We start from the raw sequence: 20,603 nt of genomic DNA on the forward strand, positions 1-20,603 counted from the left end.
ATTTCCAATTCCATGCACTTAGAACTTGAAACTATTTTATTCTATATTTGTTTTTGTCATTCTAACTGTCCTATAGGTTGAAGTGGTTGCTTTAGTCAAGGACTACACAATTTAAATCCCACACAATGCTAAAGGCTGGAGATTCTGATTCTTGTCCATATTAATTGTTTGAAATCATGCAGGAGAACTCCCAACCTAAATTAGACCCAGCACTGGGAGCTCAGAGCTCTGGCCTAGAAATTGCTGCTAAGTTTGAATGGAGGCTCTGAGAAGGAATCCAGTCACCCAAATTATGTGTTAGGCCAATTTCATGAGTTTTGCCTTGCATAGAATTCGCAACACTGAAACAGGACATTCAGTCCAACTGGCTGACAGACATAATATGAAGATTAGCTGATCCTCTATATGAGCAAATAGTTCCAATCTCATTTACTCGCCATATCCCCACTTGACTGTGACTCTGAATTTTGTGGGTTTGAGGTGCCGTTCAGGGGACCTAATGTTCAATCTAGGTTGACACTTCACTACACTAGATGCAGTGCTAGATTGTTGCATGTGCAGTTGTTCAGAAGAGATGTTGAAGTGTATTTTTCAATAGGCTGGTTAACTTGATCCTTTGCAAAAACAGCTAGGACTTTTTTTTTCATTTCCTGGCTAACACATTCCTCCACCCCTCTCTTTGTGGGACATTGCTCTTCAGAACAGCCCTTCAGAAAAAATAGCAATGAATTGGTTATGGACAGTTTATTCTGTGGATGTTAGTTGCTGGATAAATTTCCTCCTTCCTTACAACTGAAGAGAAAGATTGCACGTTTAAGTAATTTTTTGCAGTGTGTTCTTAAATTAGTGGTTGTTGAGTGTTGGTTGCGATGATGAAAATGGCCTGGATTTGATGGTCTGTGATGAAATGACAGCACTCACTGCTTCCCTTGAAAGCTGTGACATGGATTTCCCCTTTCTTGACACCAGCCTGAATCAGCACCTATTCAGGAGAACCGCCCAGAATGCAGCAACAGTGATGACATCAAGCAGAGTAAACACGCAGTCACATCAAAGTATTCTCACAGACAGCAAGCCAGTAAGGAAAATGCATTGACTACCCTTCGCTTTGAATTTTACAGAGAATGGAATAAGTGTTTGGACCATATAACTGTCAGTAAGTTAGAAGCTGAAGTAGCGTTAGCCTTTCAAAAAAGTTACTTGAAAAATATGTCACTTTTTTATCATAATGAAAGAACTTGATATTCCATAAATATAAAATTAGTTTTCAGGACTGGAAAGGTTTTCAGCAATAGTAATAAACTTATACCCTTCCTAAAAACACCTATCACAAAATGGTGCAACTTTTTTCAATGGTTTTACAGCAAGAGTAATAGCAATAAAAAAAACTCTGGTCAGTTCAGTGATTTCTAAATGTTTTGTTGCCTGCTGCACAGTCTGTTTTAACCCGTATACGGTGGACAAATAACTACGAGTAGATGTCTTGTTTGTACAACCAATATTTATTTAAACCCACACAATCAATAATCACCCACCCGACCAACAATAAGTTATCTTACAGAAAATACTAGAATTCAAGTCCAATACAAGACCTTGACTTGACTTTGCGTGACTGCCAAGTACCCAAGTAGGTATTGACCTTTATCTGAGCGCTGATCTTGGTAGTCGTCTGCATAGTCTGGTCTGGCATTCTGGCTCTGGTCGTCTTCCTTCCTTGTCGGGTGTGGTGGTTGTCCTCTTGCTCACCAATGTTCATAAGAACATAAGAAATAGGAGCAGGAGTAGGCCATCTAGCCCTTCGAGCCTGCCCCGCCATTCAATAAGATCATGGCTGATCTGTCGTGGCTCAGTTCCACATTCCCGCCCTCTCCCCATAACCCTTAATCCCCTCTCTTATCAAAAACCCATCAACCCACGTCTTAAAAATATTTAGCGAGGTAGCCTCCACCACTTCAACGGGCAGAGAATTCCAGAGATTCACCACCCTTTGAGTGAAGAAGTTCCTCCTCAACTCCGTTCTAAACTGCCCCCCCTTTATCTTGAGGCTGTGCCCCCTAGTCCTACTATCCTTTCTGAGCAGGAAGAGTCTCTCCACCTCTATCCTATCCATCCCATTCATCATCTTATACGTCTCAATGAGATCTCCCCTCATTCTTCTAAACTCTAACGAGTACAAGCCTAATTTATTCAGCCTCTCCTCATAGCTCAACCCCCTCAACTCCGGTATCAGCCTAGTAAACCTCCTCTGCACTCCCTCCAAGGCCAAAATATCCTTGCGTAAGTACAGCGCCCAAAACTGCACACAGTACTCCAGCTGCGGCCTCACCAATGCCCTATACAGCCGCAGCAAGACCTCCCTACTTTTATATTCAATCCCCCTCGCTATGAAGGCCAGCATCCCATTCGCCTTCCTGACCACCTGCTGCACCTGCAAGCTGGGTTTTTGCGACTCATGCACAAGGACCCCGAGGTCCCTCTGCACCGTCGCCTGCTGCAGTTTTTCTCCATGTAAGTAATAATCCTTCCTACCACAGTGGACCACCTCGCGCTTGCCAACATTAAATTCCATTTGCCAGTTCCTGGCCCATTCGCCCAGCCTATCTAGATCCTTCTGTAGACTCTCCACACCCTCCGCACGATTTGCCGTTCCACCAATCTTGGTGTCATCTTGGTGTCACCATTGTTGCAGCTCATTCGTGGGGTCAGAGAGAGAGAGAGAGATTCCCAGTTGTGCAGCCCCTTTATACCCCGTTTAGTTTCATGCCCCTTTTTGGCCATTGCCAATCAATTGATCAGGACTTGATTCCCCTGATCGGTAAGAATCCAGTCAGGTGCTACCACACCAATCTCTGGGTGTGTCTCCAACGGCCATGTCTGTAGGTGTTGGAGGCACATACGTCACATACCTCCCTTCTAAATAAGGGTTCACGAAAGTCTCTTTCATCCTGGAGATGAAACAAGCCAGTGTGACTGTAAAGTCCCTTTCATCCTGGAGATGACCCATATCCTGTTTATTCACTCGTCAGGGTTGCAGCCTGTTTGTCTTTAAACTGCAGCCTGTCAGTTTAGTTTCTTGCCCTATTGTCCCAGAGTGCTTTACAAAATGCCATTTTAGGTGGCCCATTTGGCTATAGTTTGCAATCTGGAATTGCTTGAACAACACCCTATGGAGAAGGATAGAATCATTAATGGCCATTTCTACATTTAGCTGCAGATATGTGAACTCCTGGCAGTCATTTACTGCTGACAGTCATTAATACATTACAGTATACCCAGAGTAGACTGAGTTTGGTATTGAGGACAACACTCAGTAGTTTCACAAGAAATAGAAGCTGGAATAGGCCACCAGGTCCTTCAAGCCTGCTCCGCCATTCAGTAGGATCATGATTGATCTATTGCCAGCTTCAACTCCTTTTCTGTGCCATTTCCCCATTGCCTTCTATTCCTCAATCTATCAAATATTTATTCATGTCCGCTTTAAATACTTCTAATGCTCTCTGGGGCAGAGAATTCCAGAGATTCACCACCTCAGTTTTAAATGACTGGCCCTTTTATCTTGTAACTACTCCCCCTTGTTCAAGACTTTTCCACTAATGAAAACATCTCACCATGTACCCTGGCAAGCCCCGTCAAGATCTTGTGTTTGAATATGGTCACCACTCACTCATCTAAACTCCAAGGAATACAGACCCAGACTATTTAGTCTCTCTTGATAGAACAATCCACTCATCCCAGAAATTAGCCAGGTGAATCTCCTTTGGATCGTCTCCAATGTTACAATTTTTTTTAAGGTAAGGGGACTGAAACTGTAGGCAGTATACTAGGTAAGCCCTCATCAACACCATGTACAATTGCAATAGTCTCCCTATTTTTAAACTCAAACCCATTTGCAATAAAGGCCAAAATGCTGTTTGCCACCTTAACTGCTTATTGGACATGCCTGCTAGTTCTTTGTGATTCATGCACTTGAATACCTAGGTCCCTCTGTACTTCACCCACCTGCAGTCTCTCTCCATATAGACAATAATCTGATTTTTTGATTCCTCCTAATGAAGTGCATGACCTCACCCTTCTCAGTGATGGATATTAAGCTAACTGGCCGATAGCTTCCTGCTTTCTATCTCCATCCTTTTTTGAAAAGAAGTGTTACATATGATGGGACCTTTCCAGAACCTAGGAAAGCTTAGAAGATTACAATCAATATATCCACTATCTCAGTAGTCACTTCCTTTCAGACCTAAGGGTATGGGTCTTCAAGTCTGGGGACTCGTCAGCCTTTACTCTCATTAATTTTCTGAGTGCTTTTTGTCTAGTGAATAATAATTGTTTTAAGTTACTTCCTCATTTTTGTCCCTTGATTTTCCATCATTGTTCTTGAGATTTTTTTAATGTCCCCCAACTTGGTAGAAAATACTTGATGAAAGCCTTTGCCATTTTGTTACTTTCCCAATCTAAGAGACCAAGGCTCACTTTGGGTCCTTTTCCTTTTTATATACTTAGACAAACTCTCACGATCTTTTATATTTCTAGCTAGTTTACTCTCATGTTCTAATTTCACCATCCTTTGCTGATTCTGGATAGTCTGGAGGGATGTCAGAAGTTGCAGTGTGACATAGATAGGATGCAAGACTGGGCGGAGAAGTGGCAGATGGACTTCAATGCAGGTAAATGCGTAGTGGTCCATTTTGGCAGGACCAATGGGATGCAGGAGTACAATATCAACGGTAGGAGTCTTAGCTGTGTTGAAGAGCAGAAGGATCTTGGGTCCGGGTCCATAGGACTCTTAAATCCGCCTCGCAGGTAGAGGATGTTGTCAAGAAGGCGTATGGTATACTGGCCTTCATTAATTGAGGGATTGAGTTTAGGAGTCGGGAGGTAATGCTGCAACTTTATAGGACCCTTGTCAGACCCCACTTGGAGTACTGTGTGCAGATCTGGTTGCCTCACTACAGGAAGGATGTGGAAGCTATTGAGAGGGTAGAGAGGAGGTTTACTAGGATGTTGCCTGGATTGGGAGGCATGCCTTATGAAGATAGGTTGAGGGAACTAGGTCTCTTTTCCCTGGAGAGACGAAGGTTGAGAAGCGACCTGATAGAGGTTTATAAAATGTTGAGAGGAATAGATAGGGTGAACTCTCGGAGGCTATTTCCCAGGGCCGAAATGGTCGCTACGAGAGGACACAGGTTTAAGGTGCTGGGAAGCAAGTACAGAGGAGATGTTAGGGGTAAGTTTTTCAGTCAGAGGGTGGTGAGTGAGTGGAATCGGCTGCCGTCGGTGGTGGTAGAGGGGAACTCGCTGGGGTCTTTTAAAAGACTTCTGGATGAGTATATGGGATCGAATGGGATTGGGAGTTACAGATAGTTCTATGGATTGGTAGGTATAGATGCGATCAGCACAACTTGTGGGCCGTAGGGCCTGTTTGTGCTGTAGTGTTCTATGTTCTAAAATTTTCCCAATCTTCTAGTCTACTACAAGTCTTTAATGCATTGTATGCCTTTTCTTCCAATGTGATGTAATTTTTAATTTCCTGACTTAGTCATGGCTGGTGCATCCTTTGGTTTGAGTCTTTCTTTCTTGATGGAATGTATTTTTATTGAGAGTTATGAAATATGCCCTTTCATGTCTGCTGCAGCTTCCCTATTGTGGCTAAGATAAATGTCTTGGGAACAAGAGAAATTATCACGGAGATTGAGAAAGAGGCAGAGACATTGAACAAATATTTGTCTTGTTCTTCACAGTTTAAGTCCCAAGTTACCTACCAGAAATAGAGGATAGACAAAGAGCTAATAAAATGGAGAAAACTTTAAACAACAAGCAAATGTTATAATCTATATACAAATCTTAACAATGCTGGAGAAAGCCATAACATAATCCGACATGATCAGACAAAGTCGATGTGCTTTTAGGAAAAGGGAGGAATAGTTTTGGCAAATTTACTAGTTTTTTTTTGAAGATGTAACTTAGTGAGGTAGATAAAGGGGAACCAGGAAATGTGGTATGCTTTGATATGGTGCACACATGAGCAAGATAGCGGTCATGGAGTCAGGGATACTATAAAATTAAAATGTTTGTTTGAAACTTGGACTGCGACTGGATATTGCTGCAACCATTTGAGAGAGATTTTAGTTACTTTTGTTTATTGTTTGTAGGATTTCTTGGCATGCAGTCTGCATCGCGAGTTAAAGAGTATTATATCTTATTCTGTGAAGATTAGTTTCTTTAAAAGACTGGAAGGAAGCTTGAGATTAAAGATCTAAGCTGTTATTGTGATAAATTTGTGTAAAATACTATAATTTTTTTCTGCTTTATCACCTGAAAATAGCAAGCAATTGTGTGTGAAAACAGACATGTTATACGAGAAGCAGCATTATAAATAACAACAGCTGTTTGTGGTTTCTTGTTGCTAGTTTAAAAATGAAACTTTCTGGAACATTTTTAAATTAGTTGCTTTTGGTTAGACAACCTATCCTGAAGTTAGACAGGTTTTTTTTAATATAAACACTTGAGAACATAGTTTTAATTATTTTTGGTTTATGAATATTTACCACAGATTATTATGTTGCTGGCAAGGCATACTGCACACAGGCACATATCAGAAAATGGAATTCCCTGAGCCTGTGATTTTCTGTCCACTAATTTCCACCAAGAAACAAAACAATGTTCTGTGGATATGTGTCATGGTGGGGTATTTAGAGGGTGAAAGAAGCCAACTTCACTCTAGGTTGCGTTTTCCATGCTAATCGTGTCCAAGTCTGTTGACTCTTGTTCTGTCATATTTTACATATTGGGAGATGGTGGTGTAGTGGTAATGCCACTGGATTACTAATTCAGAGGCCTGACCGCCTGCTCTGTTTCTGGCCCCCTTCTCCTCCTCCTATTTCTTGCGTTCTTAATGTAATCATTTGTTTGTTTTGCAGCTCTACCTGAACCAGTCATTCCATCTCTCCAGAAAGAATATCCAGTAAGTAATATTCTTGATTCGGCAACGAAAATGATGTTAATGTTAAAAGGTTTTGAAAGCAACTTTTAATTCAAAAAGTTAAATTTTACACAAACATAAGTTTGAATGGTAATTTCTTTCTAGCTCTGTATAGTGCAAATTGCCTACATGTGAAACACGGTCATAGTTGGCAGACTTTTTGTTAGACTCAAAACTTGAACAATTTGTTGAAATCAACCGTTCTCTAATGTTTTCCTTTTAAAAATTTGAATGATTTTAGATGACAAATGCATTACAAGTTAATCATGCTCTGTTATGAAATGGGCTATGGTGAGCTGGTTCAAATTACATTGAATCAACTAGAATTTCGCACGACCATAGCAACACGAATACAAATTTGCTTGTTAAGAAAATGGCTGATGAATGCAATATCTATTGTTCTTTGTTACTTGCGCCTATTGCAAGTATTTTTATTGGTCAAGGTTTAACATATTCAGTAAATAGGAGCTGCTGTGTTAAAATTCATATTGGTCCTTTTAAGAAAGGATATTCAACTCTGGCTTGGGGGCACATTTAATCTCCTATCCCTGTCAATTTAAGCCACAGTACCCAGACAATTTGGTCCTCTTTGCACTTGTTTCTTAGTCCGTGAATTTTGTTAGAATCAATTTTGTTAACAGGAATGGCTGATTTTCAGATGGCACCAAGTTGTGCAGATGGGATCAGGAAATTAAAAAGGGGCTATGAAGTAAGTGGCCAAAAGGGGTAAATGGAAGTTCAGCATGGGGAAATGTGAGATAATTAAGATCCAAAAAATACAAATGAGAATATTTTATTGCAGGGAAACAATGAAATGTGGAAAAGCAAAGGAACATGAGTACCATGTACAAATAACTGAAATAATATCCAAAGCAGTCACTTTTACCAAAGAATTCAGTCTTATTGCCATATTTGGACCAAAACTGTATTCACGTCTGGAGTTGCATGGTAGAATCAAAACTGAACATACAGTTTCTAAGTACACAGTAGATATTCTATTTCATATTACCATAGCCCTCTGGTAAGATTTGTATATTGTGTTTTTAACAGTAAAGAGGATATATCTTCTTTGAGTCATGTCCCACCGTACTTCATGAAAAAGATGCTCCAATATAATTTATTGGTATTTTACAAGATATACGGAAGTAGAAAGAACACTAGTCTTTTCTCTGATGGCCTGTGGATATTGCATTGACCCTGGCCTGAGGAATAACTGATGCTTGAGGAAAATTTATGACTGCACTAGCACTTAATTTTACATGACTTCAGGAAGTGTCTATTTAGACTATTTCCTCCTGGGACACATCCAAGCAGTAGGCTTGAAGGGATCTGCCATTTTAGCAGTTAAGTATACAGACCTGGACTACCTGTAAGACAGTAGGACTAGGGGGCACAGCCTCAAGATAAAGGGGGGGCGGTTTAGAACGGAGTTGAGGAGGAACTTCTTCACTCAAAGGGTGGTGAATCTCTGGAATTCTCTGCCCATTGAAGTGGTGGAGGCTGCCTCGCTAAATATTTTACAGACGCGGGTTGATGGGTTTTTGATAAGAGAGGGGATTAAGGGTTATGGGGAGAGGGCGGGAAAGTGGAACTGAGCCACAACAGATCAGCCATGATCTTATTGAATGGCGGGGCAGGCTCGAAGGGCTAGATGGCCTACTCCTGCTCCTATTTCTTATGTTCTTAATAGGAGGTAATTTACCCAAATCTAGGTTTCTAAATTGAACCCACAGTTCGAAGGGTATAATAGAACCAGTTTACTCTGACCACAAAGAAATATTGCGATCTTTCATTCAAAATGCAAAGAGAAAAAGCGGGTAGAATGCTTTAAGCTTGCTTGAGTTTCCTTTTTCTCTAGTGGAAGCACAAAAAATACTTTGGTTTCTTTTTCTGATCACTGAGACAGGATAACCTCCAGGTTATGCAAAAGAGAAAATGCCTAAGGAATGTAAAATGGGATGCATGTAAGGAAACACTACAGCTTAATGTTTAATATCAACATTGCAAAAGAATCCTCACGTGCAAGTACCTTGCATTTTTGTGGTTTGTTGCGTTTGTGGAAATTTTGTACTCGGTACTCTAGAAATATATCTCTCATATGGTAAAACATTATTTGAATGTTTTTAGGAGTGCTTTGAGCCCACTATGCAGCTGCAGTTTGTGCACCGAAGAGGAAATAACATTAGTCCATACCTCTCCTTAAATAGCTCAAATTTGGGAGACCTACTTGTGGGGTTTCTGCGATACTATGCTACAGAATTTGAGTAAGTAGTTTATTTTAAGACTGAAATGTATATTTGTTGTATATTTGAAAGTAACTGGAAAGTTTGCTTTAAGTCTGAGTCTTTTTGGGGCAGCACTGCTGCCTCACAATGCCAGGGGCTCAGGTTTGATTACCAGCTTGAAGGACTGTCGGTGCAGAATCTGCATGTTCTCCCTGCATCTGTGTGGGTTTCCTCCGAGTGCTCCAGTTTCCTCCCACAGTCCGAAAGACATGCTGGTTAGCTGCATTGACCACGCTAAATTCTCCCTCAGTATATTTTCACAGTAATTTCGTTAGCAGTGTTAGTATGAACCTACTTGTGACACTAATAAATAAATAAACTTTTTTATTCTCCAACTAATACCTCCACAACATGACTGCTTTCCACCCTTGCCTTAGCCCATCTATCAAGGTCAACATTAGCCCAAGGTTTCATTCACACTTTTGTCACCTTGAGACTCAACTATTCCAAAACACTCCCTGCCCAGCCTCTACATACTCCATCCTTGCTGACTTACGTTGGGTACCGACACTTTTAATTAAAACTTTACATCCTACTGTTCAAATTCCTCATGGTTTTATCCCTCTCCATTGCTGTAACCTCCTGCAGCACTGTAACCTTCTTGTAGCCACCCCAAATGTCCACCGTTCTACTGGTCTTCTGTTCACCACCTCTACCCTTCCACCTTCTGGAATTTATTTTCCACCTCAGCAACTGCCCCCCCTCCACCGCCTCCAACACGTACCACAAAATCAGTGCTTTTTAGGTTGTGCTTTTATTTTTGGGTATTGCTATTGATATCTACTTTTCTTTGTGTTAGTGTGCCTTTTTTTTAAATTTCACTTCTTTAATGCACTTCTCATAACCCTCTATGTGGATTTAAATTATTGGTGACTGTATTACATTTGCTTTCAATTTTCTGGAACCAATGTACGGAATAGAATTAAAATTCCCCTCCAGAAGTATTTAATTTCAAATACCATGCTTAATTGCAATTGATGTGAAGTTTGTTAGATTATAGATTTACCAAGTATGATAGCTAAAGAATATTTCCAATTGTTTCTTTGTAGCAGCTTTTTACTTTTATTTTTATAAATAAAAGGTTGTTTCACAACCTGGAACTGGTACTGGTGAAAGAGGGAATTGTTGCATCGGGCCAGGCTCAAGTGAACCTTGGATGAGTCCAGTGTCCTGGTAAATTGAGTAACTAGGACAGTAGACTGGACTAGGGACATGTTCTGGAAAGAACACATGAAAACACAGCCAAGGGATTGTCAGTGGATGTGAGCACAACAGCTGATTGGAGAAAATAAATCAGAGTGAGGCAAGAAGCGACAATGAAAGTAACAAAGGTATTGGTGCACGAGTGGCTAAGCTGATGTCAGGGAAAATTAGAAAAAAGTCAAAACTTCATTATGTCTGAATGCAAGAAGGTAAGCATTCATAACATTAGGTGCATTAACTGCACTGATACAAATTAATAATTTGGATTATGCAAAGTGATACAAAAGCAGAAAATGTTGGAAAATCTCATCAGGGTGGCACGGTGGCACAATGGTTAGCACTGCTGCCCCTCAGCACCAGGGACCCGGGTTCAACTCTGGGCTTGGGTGACTCTGTGGAGTTTACGCATTCTCCCCATGTCTGCACAGGTTTCTTCCAGGTGTTCCAGTTTCCCCTCACAGTTCAAACATGTGCGGATTAGGTGGATTGGCCATGCTGAATTGCCCTTTAGTGTCAGGGGGATTAGCAGGTAAATATGTGCAGTTACAGGGGTAGGATTGTTCTTGGTGCAGGCTTGATGGACTAAATGGCCTCCTTCTGCATCGTAGGAAATGTTTTGAGTCAGGATGACCCTTCTTCATCTGAAAGCATCCAGATCAAGAAAGCATTATCTTAAAGTAAGACCTAAGAATGAAATCAAGGAACATTCTGCCGCATAATGGATAGAGGAAATCTGAATACTGTTTTCCTTAAAAGGGTACAAAGCCAAGTCCTTTGCTGAGTACAATACATTCAGCCTCAGAAAGCAGAAGGTCAGCGGGTATGGTGAATATACGACAAGGCCCGGGATTGGGGGGGGGGGGGGGGAGGTGGCGGGGTGGGATGTATGGAATGGGAAGATGGTCCTGGATGAGCGTTGGTATTGAAGAGTTGTTAGAGCTTGCGTTCCTTAACACCTTAAAGGAAGAGAAAATATTTCTTGTTAGGGCGTGAGATGAGACAAGGAATGGAATGGAATTTATGATAAGAACAACTTTGAGATAGAATTGGTGCTGCTGGAGAGAGATATCAAGTATGTGCATATGGCAAGGCATGTCTCTGAGTGTGGATCTCAGGGTACGGCAGGAATAACAGTCTGAGGAACATTGTATGTCCTGGAGATACTTGGAATCCTGCAGTCTAGCTCACCTAGAACGAGCATGTTGCCTTATGAGGAAAGGTTAGACAGGTATCTACTGATCTTTAGAAGAGGAAGAGGAGACTTGATTAAACACAAGATCCTGAGGGGTCTTGACAGGGTAAATGTAGATAGGATGTTACCTCTTGTGGGCAAATGTAGAACCGGGATCACTGTTTTAAAAATAAGAGTTCGCTCATTGAAGGCACAGATAAGAAATGTTTTCTTTGAAGGTTGAGAATTTTTGGAACTCTGCTTCCACTGCCTTTTGAGGAAGAGAGTCTTTGAATGTTTGTAAGGCAGAGCTACGTAAATTCTTGATGAGCAAGGGGTTGAAAGGTTATCAAGAGTAGGTGGGAATATGGAGTTGAGGTTACCGTCAGATAAGCCATGATCTCATTGAGTGGTGGAACAGGCTTGAGGAGCCGAGTGGCCTACTCTTTCTAATTCATATGTTAAGACTATACTTTTAGGGATCGTTTCTATAGTTTCTTACTTGAGAAATGTGTACTAAATTGTCTAGTCTCTAATTCATATGTTCAGATGAATGGTGGAATGGGCTTGAAAGGCCGAATGGCCTATTTCTTAAATTTTTATGTGTATTTGTCAGCTTGTAAGGTGCCTTCTGTCAACCATTTCCAAAGTTAGCATACACAAAAGATAATTAAATTTAACTTGCTAAATAATGATAACCTCAGTTCTTGTTTCTTTATCATGGAGATTGCTGAGATTTGGATCAAATGAACCCATGAATGTTGCTGCAATGGAGTCAGTAATTTCAAGAAGATGAAATTTTATTTGTATTTATATTGCTGCTGGAAAGTGAAAGCAACAATGTGTTGTAAATGGCTTGCTGCAAGTTTCCATGGAAAATGCCACAATCATATTCTTGCCTTGAGCTTACATTGGAAAATGCAGCTCCTGGAGCTTGTTCTATATTTTGTTGTACACTGGACAATCCAATTACCCATCTTGTACCATATTATTTAATTCTGTTGTATATCAAAAATTAAGCAATCAGTCCTGATGTTTTAAATTGGCTGAACATCCACAGCCTTTTAAGGAAGAGAGTAGTCAGATTTCCTCTATCCATTATGTGGCAGAATATTCCTTGATTTCATTCTTAGGTCTAACTTTAAGATTATGCTGTCTTGATCGGGATGCTTTCAGGAGAGAAAATGGTTTTCAATCTTATCAAACCCTTTCATTGTTTTAAAACCAAGTTAATTACCCCTCAAACTTCTAAACTGAATAGAATACAGTCTGTTCTCATAATTTAATATTTAATGAACAATATCATTGAGGTGAATCTGGTTTGTACAATCTTTTAGGATGATACACTTTTTCTGGGGTCTAATATAAAAAAGGATAGCAAGAGTTTTTATAAATATATAAAAAGGAAGAGGCTGGTTAGGGTGAACGTTAGACCCTTAGAGGATGAGAAGGGGGACTTAGTGGTAGGGGATGGGGAAATGGCTGAGGTCTTGAATAACTTTTTTGTTTCGGTCTTCACGGAGGAGGACGTGAATAATTTGCTGGGTGTTAGAGATGGAAAGGTGGTAGGACTGGAGGGTCTCAATGACATTATTGTTACTAGAGAGGCAGTGCTCAACAGACTGGAGGGGCTGATTGTGGACAAGTCCCCAGGACCGGATGGAATGCATCTGAGGGTTCTGAAAGAAATGGCGGAGGTGATAGTGGATGCCTTGGTGGTTATTTTCCAAACATCGCTGGATTCCGGGGAAGTGCTGGAAGATTGGAAAACGGCTAATGTTACGCCGTTGTTTAAGAAGGGTGCCAGGCAAAAGGCAGGGAATTATAGGCCAGTTAGTTTAACATCTGTTGTAGGTAAAATGTTAGAATCCGTCATCAAGGAGCAAATAGCGAGGCATCTTGAGGGGAATTGCTTGATAGAGCAGACGCAGCACGGTTTCGTTAAGGGGAAGTTGTGTCTGACAAATTTACTGGAGTTCTATGAGGATGTGTCTAGGGCGGTGGATAGAGAGCCGGTGGATGTGGTCTTGATTTTCAGAAGGCGTTTGACAAGGTACCTCACAAGAGGTTATTGCAGAAGGTCAGGGGACATGGAGTTGGGGGTAGGGTGTTAGCGTGGATAGAGGATTGGTTGTCAAATAGGAGGCAGAGAGTGGGGGTCAATGGGTGCTATTCGGATTGGCGGTTGGTGACTAGTGGAGTGCCCCAGGGTCGGCGCTGGGGCCTCAGCTATTTACCATTTATATAGATGATCTGGAGGAGGGAACCGAGTGTAGGGTGTCGAAATTTGCTGATGACACCAAGATTGGTGGAGCGGCAAATTGCACGGAGGGTGTGGAGAGTCTGCAGAAGGATCTAGATAGGCTGGGCGAATGGGCCAGGAACTGGCAAATGGAATTTAATGTTGGCAAGTGCGAGGTGGTCCACTTTGGTAGGAATAATGGTAGGAAGGATTATTATTTACGTGGCAAAAGACTGCAGCAGGCGACGGTGCAGAGGGACCTCGGGGTCCTTGTGCATGAGTCGCAAAAACCCAGCTTGCAGGTGCAGCAGGTGGTCAGGAAGGCAAATGGGATGCTGGCCTTCATAGTGAGGGGGATTGAATATAAAAGTAGGAAGGTCTTGCTGCGGCTATATAGGGCATTGGTGAGGCCGCAGCTGGAGTACTGTGTGCAGTTTTGGGCACCGTACTTACGCAAGGATATTTTGGCCTTGGAGGGAGTGCAGAGGAGGTTTGCTAGGCTGATGCCGGAGTTGAGGGGGTTGAGCTATGAGGAGATGCTGAATAAACTAGGCTTGTACTCGTTAGAGTTTAGAAGAATGAGGGGAGATCTCATTGAGACGTATAAGATGATGAATGGGATGGATAGGATAGAGGTGGAGAGACTCTTCCCGCTCAGAAAGGACAGTAGGACTAGGGGGGACAGTTTAGAACGGAGTTGAAGAGGAACTTCTTCACTCAAAGGGTGGTGAATCTCTGGAATTCTCTGCCCGTTGAAGTGGTGGAGGCTACCTCGCTAAATATTTTTAAGACGCGGGTTGATGGGTTTTTGATAAGCGAGGGGATTAAGGGTTATGGGGAGAGGGCGGGAATGTGGAACTGAGCCACGACAGATCAGCCATGATCTTATTGAATGGTGGGGCAGGCTCGAAGGGCTAGATGGCCTACTCCTGCTCCTATTTCTTGCGTTCTTATGTTCTAATGCTCGTAAACACTGTATTAGATGGCAACCGACCAATGTGTAACTGATTTATCACTTCACCTTTTAGAATTCCAGTCTCCAAGATCAATTAGCATTCTTATCAGTTCTTTGTATTTGTGCGCTAGCTTTTTGTGATTTGCGTTCGTGGGTGCCTAAATGCCTTGCTCTTTAACATCTCTTTGCATTGCTGGTTTATTTTCCCTTATTTCTTCCCTTGACATAAGGAACTTAACTGTGAACACAATTGCTTTAGTGTTGCTCTGTAATTTCCCTAGTAATAATAGAGCAAATTCTAGAGCTTTGGCACCGAGGAATTACAACATACCTGATGTATGTAGTTAGAGGGAGTGAATTTCACAGTGGCACTTATTTGTTGATGAAGGCAGGGTAAGGGAGCGCCAAAGACTGGAGGAAAAGGAATGGAATGTTTGCAAGGAATACAGAGTACTAGGAGGTTGTGGATATATGGTGGGGGTGGAGCGGGGTTTGCGGGGGGGGGGAGTGGAAGTTGGGAATGGTCATGGTCATGGAAGATTACTGCACATTTTAAATGTGAGAATTTGGAAGACAGGCATCTATTGTAGGATAAGGGTGGTGTGCCAGATGGGGTTACTGTGGGTGGGGCAAGATCTGTGCAGCAGAATTTTGGGCAGGATAATTACAGAGCATAAAAGTTGGGGGCCCAGCAAATTGTAGACTAGGCTGAAGGTGATAAGGTTATGTATAATGGTAAAAGAATGATGGCAGTCAATGTTACTATTTTATAATATGGTCTAGATATGATCTAAAGCTAAATTTTGACAGGGCTAAAGATTATCTTGCATTAAACTAGCAGTTTCTTTACAGTCCTATAATGGTTTTCAGGAAGTAATTAACTGTAACTTAATAAACATCAGTGAAACCCAACTTGTCAAACCATTCAAAGTCTGCTGTAACTTCTAAGTTAAACAGAGTGAGAATTCAGATAAAAATAATGGAATTCAACCCCCAAACTAAAATAATAATGGCTGTGATCGAATAATTTGTTTTGTCTTCCAAATTTCCAAGAAACAGTATTTGAATTTTATTGTAAAGCAGCATACACAGCCAATTTACAGTCTTCGTCTAAATGAAAACTGAATATACTTGGTGGGTACATCTTGCTCTGTCAATTCTCTCGGTTCTGATTTCACAAAAATGAATGAAGGCAGCAGGTGGGATTTAGACATGGAGGCCTCTGAAACAGTTGGATGTTGGAGCCAAAAGTGCAGCTTTTAATGTTCAGCTGTTTTTACAGGGACAGTATATGAATGCTTGTAGGAGGGAGAAATGCATGACTGGTATAAGTTACAGCCTGTATTCCACATGTACTAACTGCCAGTGGGGATTTGGGATTTTTATGGACTGAGTGCACAATGTACATTTTGAGTCTGTGGCCATAATTTCTACTTCAATCATTGCACATGAATTTCTATTGCATATATTGATCATGTTTCATTATGGGTGGGCCGGTTGCACGATGGTTAGCACTGCTGCCTCACAGTGCCAGTAACCTAGGTTCAATTCGGGCCTTGGGTGATACCCTATGTGGATTTTGCATGTTCTGCCAGTTTCTGAGTTGATTTCCTCAGATGCACCAGTTTCCTCCCACACTTCAAAGATGTGCAAGCTAAATGGACTGGCTGTGCTAAGTTGCCCTTTAGTGTCCAGAAATGTGTAGGTTAGGTGGATTAGCCATGGTCAATGTTCTGGGTTAAGGGGATGGGATTGTTGGGTCAGCCTGGGTATGATGCTCTTTCAGAGTGTCAGTGCAGACTCGATTGGCCAAATGGCCTCCTCCTGCACTGTAGGGATTCTATGATTCTAGAAATAAAGCTGAACCATACCAAAAACAGCTGAAGACACTGGATAGTGTAAAGGCTATAGGCCCTGAGAACATTCCACCAGTAGTACTGAAGATTCTTGTTCCAGAACTAGCCATGCCACAGTCAAGTTGTTCCAGTATAACTAAAACATGAAGCAATGGGACAATATTGAAGTATGTCCTATCCACAAAAAGCAGGATGAATCAAACCTGGCCAATTACTGCCACATCATTTGTAGTCTCCATCATCAAAGTAATGGAAGGTGTCATTGACAGTGCTATCAACTGAGACTTATTTGAACTATAACCTGCTCACTGATACTCAGTTTGCATTCCACCGTGGCTACTCAACTCATTATGCCCTTGGTCCACATATAGACAAAAGATACGAACTGGTGGGGTGACAGTGACTGCCCTTGACATTGAGACGGCATTTGGCAGGATGTGTCGTAAAGGAGCCCTAGGAAAACTCACATCAGTGCGAATTGGGGGCTATCTCACCACTGATTGGAGTCATGCCTAATACAAAGGAAAATGGTTGTGGTTGTTGAAGGTCAATCATCTCAGTCCCAGGACATCATGCAGGAGTCCCTCAGGATAGTGGCCTCAGTCTAAACATCTTCAGTTGCTTCATCATTGACCTACCCTCTATCTCAAGCTCAGAAGTTATGATATTCATTGATGATTGCACAATGTTCAGTACCATTTGCAACTTCTCCAACACTGAAGCAGTCCATATCCATATGTAGCAAGATCTTGATAACAATCAGACTTGGGGCTAATAATTGACAAATTATCATTGCACTATACAACTGTCAAGCTATGACTGTCTCCAACAGGAGAAATCTAACCATCTCCCCTTGACACGACATTGAATTATATTACAATCACTGGTTTCCCCCTGGGGTTACCGTTGACCAGAAAATGAACTGGACCAGCCATATAAATACTGTAGCTACAAGAGCATTTCAGAGGCTACAATTCTGTGGCAAGTAATCTATCTCCTGACTCCCCAAAGTGTGTCAACCATCTACAAGGCACAAGTCAGGAGAGTGATGGAATACAGTGGATGAGTGCAGCTCCAATAACATTGAAGATGTTTGGCACCATCCAGGATTGGCAGTCCACTTGGTTGGCACCACATCTACCACCACTAACATGCAGTCGCAACAATAGGCTACAGTGCATGTGCACAATGTACTGCAGCAACTCATCAAGCTTCCTTCAATAGCACCTTGCAAACCCATAGCTTCTACCACCCAAAAACAATGATGGCAAATGCATGGGATGCCACTACCTGGAAATACTCTTCCAAGCCTTGGACCATCCTGACTTGGAAGTATGTTCCCGTTCCTTCATTGTTACTGAGGTAAAATCCTGGAACTCCTTTCCTAATGCCAGTATGGGTGTACCTACATCATATGGACTACATCGGTTCAAGAAGGCAGTTCACCATCATCCTGTCTAGCCAGCAAAATGCTCCATGAAACAATAATGAAATACATTTTCACAAGGAGCGCGGTATGACGCCTTGTAAAAATAAGCGTGCACCTTCAAGAGTCAAAAACATCCAAGAAAAATCATGCTTGGAAGTTGACAAACATACAAAAGTCCAAGAAGAGATTCCAAACTATAAACATTATTCTGCTCTGTTTTACTTCTCTGTTAAGTGCCAGTGGCAAAACTATTGCTGTGGCTGCTTTTTAATTGTCATTCACCTGGGTTATTATCCAGCTGAGCTGTTATTTTAAAGCAGCACTGAAGGGATGACTTGCAGCACAACCTGGAGTTTAATCTGCCATGTAGTACTTATGCATGAATTGCATTGGGACAAAGATTTCAGACTTTAAAAGTGAAATTTGTGATGTATCACTACATGCTTGCAGATCCTTTACACAATTGGCTCCAGGGTGGTTCAAATTATAATCATAGACATTAATACATGTTTGTTCTCACTTTCACCCCTCAGTTGGAGTAATTCAATAATTTCAATTCGTGAAGCCAAAGTGATTCCCAAAACCAATGAAATGGAATGGAAAAATAAATATATTTGTGTTGAAGGTATGTAATAAGCATGACTAACGTGTATGTAGTTTCTCTGCTTGGCTAACCGTTTCTTGTGTCCTTTGTAAAACAGAAAATCTTCTTAAATTGCTTTACCTTTTCTTCTTCCATTAAGTGACCGTGACTTTCTGCATTATAGTTAGTTATTTATAATTGATTATCTCTTAGTCATGTTCCTCTTCCCCATCCCCCACCCCCAAAAAAGATACTCCAAGATAAGATCATCTGGGTCATTTCCCAACAGAAGTGGATGTTTGAACCTAGGTGCAGGCATCTACCTTATTTTGATCCTTTGTTCTGCAGCCTTGAGAATTTTGAACTGAAATAGTTGTTTTGTTGAACTGATTTAAACTAAAAACTTTGCCAGGCTTTAAGAAAAAAGGTAGAATAGTTTGCTGACATTCTTGTGACTGATCTGTGATGAATGAAGTTCCATGATATTCACCAAATACTCTTGCTGCTGTAGATACAGAATGTAAAGCATGAGCATACTGCACATCACAATCAGCTCCACTCAGTTCCTGAAGTTTGCTGTCTCAATTAGCTCATAGAATTTGGTATGGTTTCAGCTCTGTTCAAGACCACAAGAAACTACAAAGGGTTGTGCAGCCATATCCATTACGCAAACCAGCCTCCCATCCATTGACTCTGTTTACACTTCCCGCTGCCTCAGAAAAGCAACCAGCATAATCAAGGACTCCACACGCCCTGGACGTTCTCTCTTGCACCTTTCTCGGTGGGGAAAAAGATACAAAAGTCTGAGGACGTGTACCAACCAACTCAAGAACAGCTTCTTCCCTGCTGCCATCAGACTTTTGAATGGATCTACCTTGTATTAAGTTGATATTTCTCTTCACCCTAGCTATGATTGTAATACTACATCTGCACCCTCTTCTTTCCTTTTCTATGAATGGTATGCCTTATCTGTAGATTGTGCAAGAAACAATACTTTTCACTGTATACTAATACATGGCCATAATAAATCAAATCAAAAAACCATAAGGAGTGGTGTCAAAGTTTGCACAAGATACCAGAATAGGGAGTATTGTTAAATCTTTAGCAGATCAAAGGAAGAATATATTGGTTTTGACATATTTCTGTGGTCTCTGCTTATCTTCTGAATTAAGCTTTTTAAGAGATTTTCAAAGGAAGTCAGAAGGGGAAAATTACCTTTGCAGAGAAATTTTTAAAAGCAAAAATCCCCTTTTAGAGGAGCTTGCGCAGATTTGTTTATAGTTATGATCATCTGAAAATAGAAAACATATTTCTGATACCATACTAAAGTTGTCATGCAATAGTTTGTTTTCTCCTAACAAACTCAACCAAATTATATCATACCTAGCATTAACTAGGCCTACTTAGTAAGAGGTTAAATGAGTACACATGCAAGTCATGGAACAAAGTCCCAATCCTAAAGGAGTTTCCTTGTTAAACACCTGCGTTCCGCTGCAAGTAGTGGGAATTATTTTCTGTAAACAAACAGGCAACTAGAGCGCATTAATGAGTGACTGGCACCACCTGAACTCCAGTAGATACCTGTCCAGACCTGACTTCATAACAATTTGAATATATTTAACATCTTTAATGTAGTAAAATGTCCCAAGGCACCTCACATGAGAGCAATCAGACAAAAATTGATAGTTGCAGAAGAGGATATGTTATTAGGACGAGTGACTAAAAGCTTGCTTGAAGACAAGTTTCCCTAACAACATCTTCTATTTATGTAGTGTCTTTACTATAATAAGCCAGACGAAGGTGCTTCAGAGAGTTTGATAGCGAGCCACAAAAGGCAATATTAGGGCAGGTTTAGTTAAATAAGTAAGCTTTAAGATCCCTCTTAAAGGAGAAGTAGCAG

General features: G+C 41.2%; 1 protein-coding gene and 1 pseudogene across 1 annotated transcript in view; both read left to right on the forward strand.

Moving 5' to 3' along the window:
- tent2 (terminal nucleotidyltransferase 2) overlaps positions 1 to 20,603 on the forward strand; it is a 78,266-nt gene that overhangs the window by 35,894 nt on the left and 21,769 nt on the right. The window contains exons 11-13 of the mRNA XM_080189347.1: positions 6,918 to 6,961; positions 9,107 to 9,243; positions 18,654 to 18,745. Of these exons, the coding sequence (XP_080045473.1) occupies positions 6,918 to 6,961; positions 9,107 to 9,243; positions 18,654 to 18,745 (273 nt within the window). The remainder of the gene's footprint in view (positions 1 to 6,917; positions 6,962 to 9,106; positions 9,244 to 18,653; positions 18,746 to 20,603) is intronic.
- Positions 12,102 to 12,192, forward strand: LOC145343587 (small nucleolar RNA U3; annotated as a pseudogene).

The sequence above is a fragment of the Carcharhinus amblyrhynchos genome, chromosome 5 (genome assembly GCF_965287045.1).
Source record: "Carcharhinus amblyrhynchos chromosome 5, sCarAmb.v2.hapA, whole genome shotgun sequence".
NCBI lineage: Eukaryota > Metazoa > Chordata > Chondrichthyes > Carcharhiniformes > Carcharhinidae > Carcharhinus > Carcharhinus amblyrhynchos.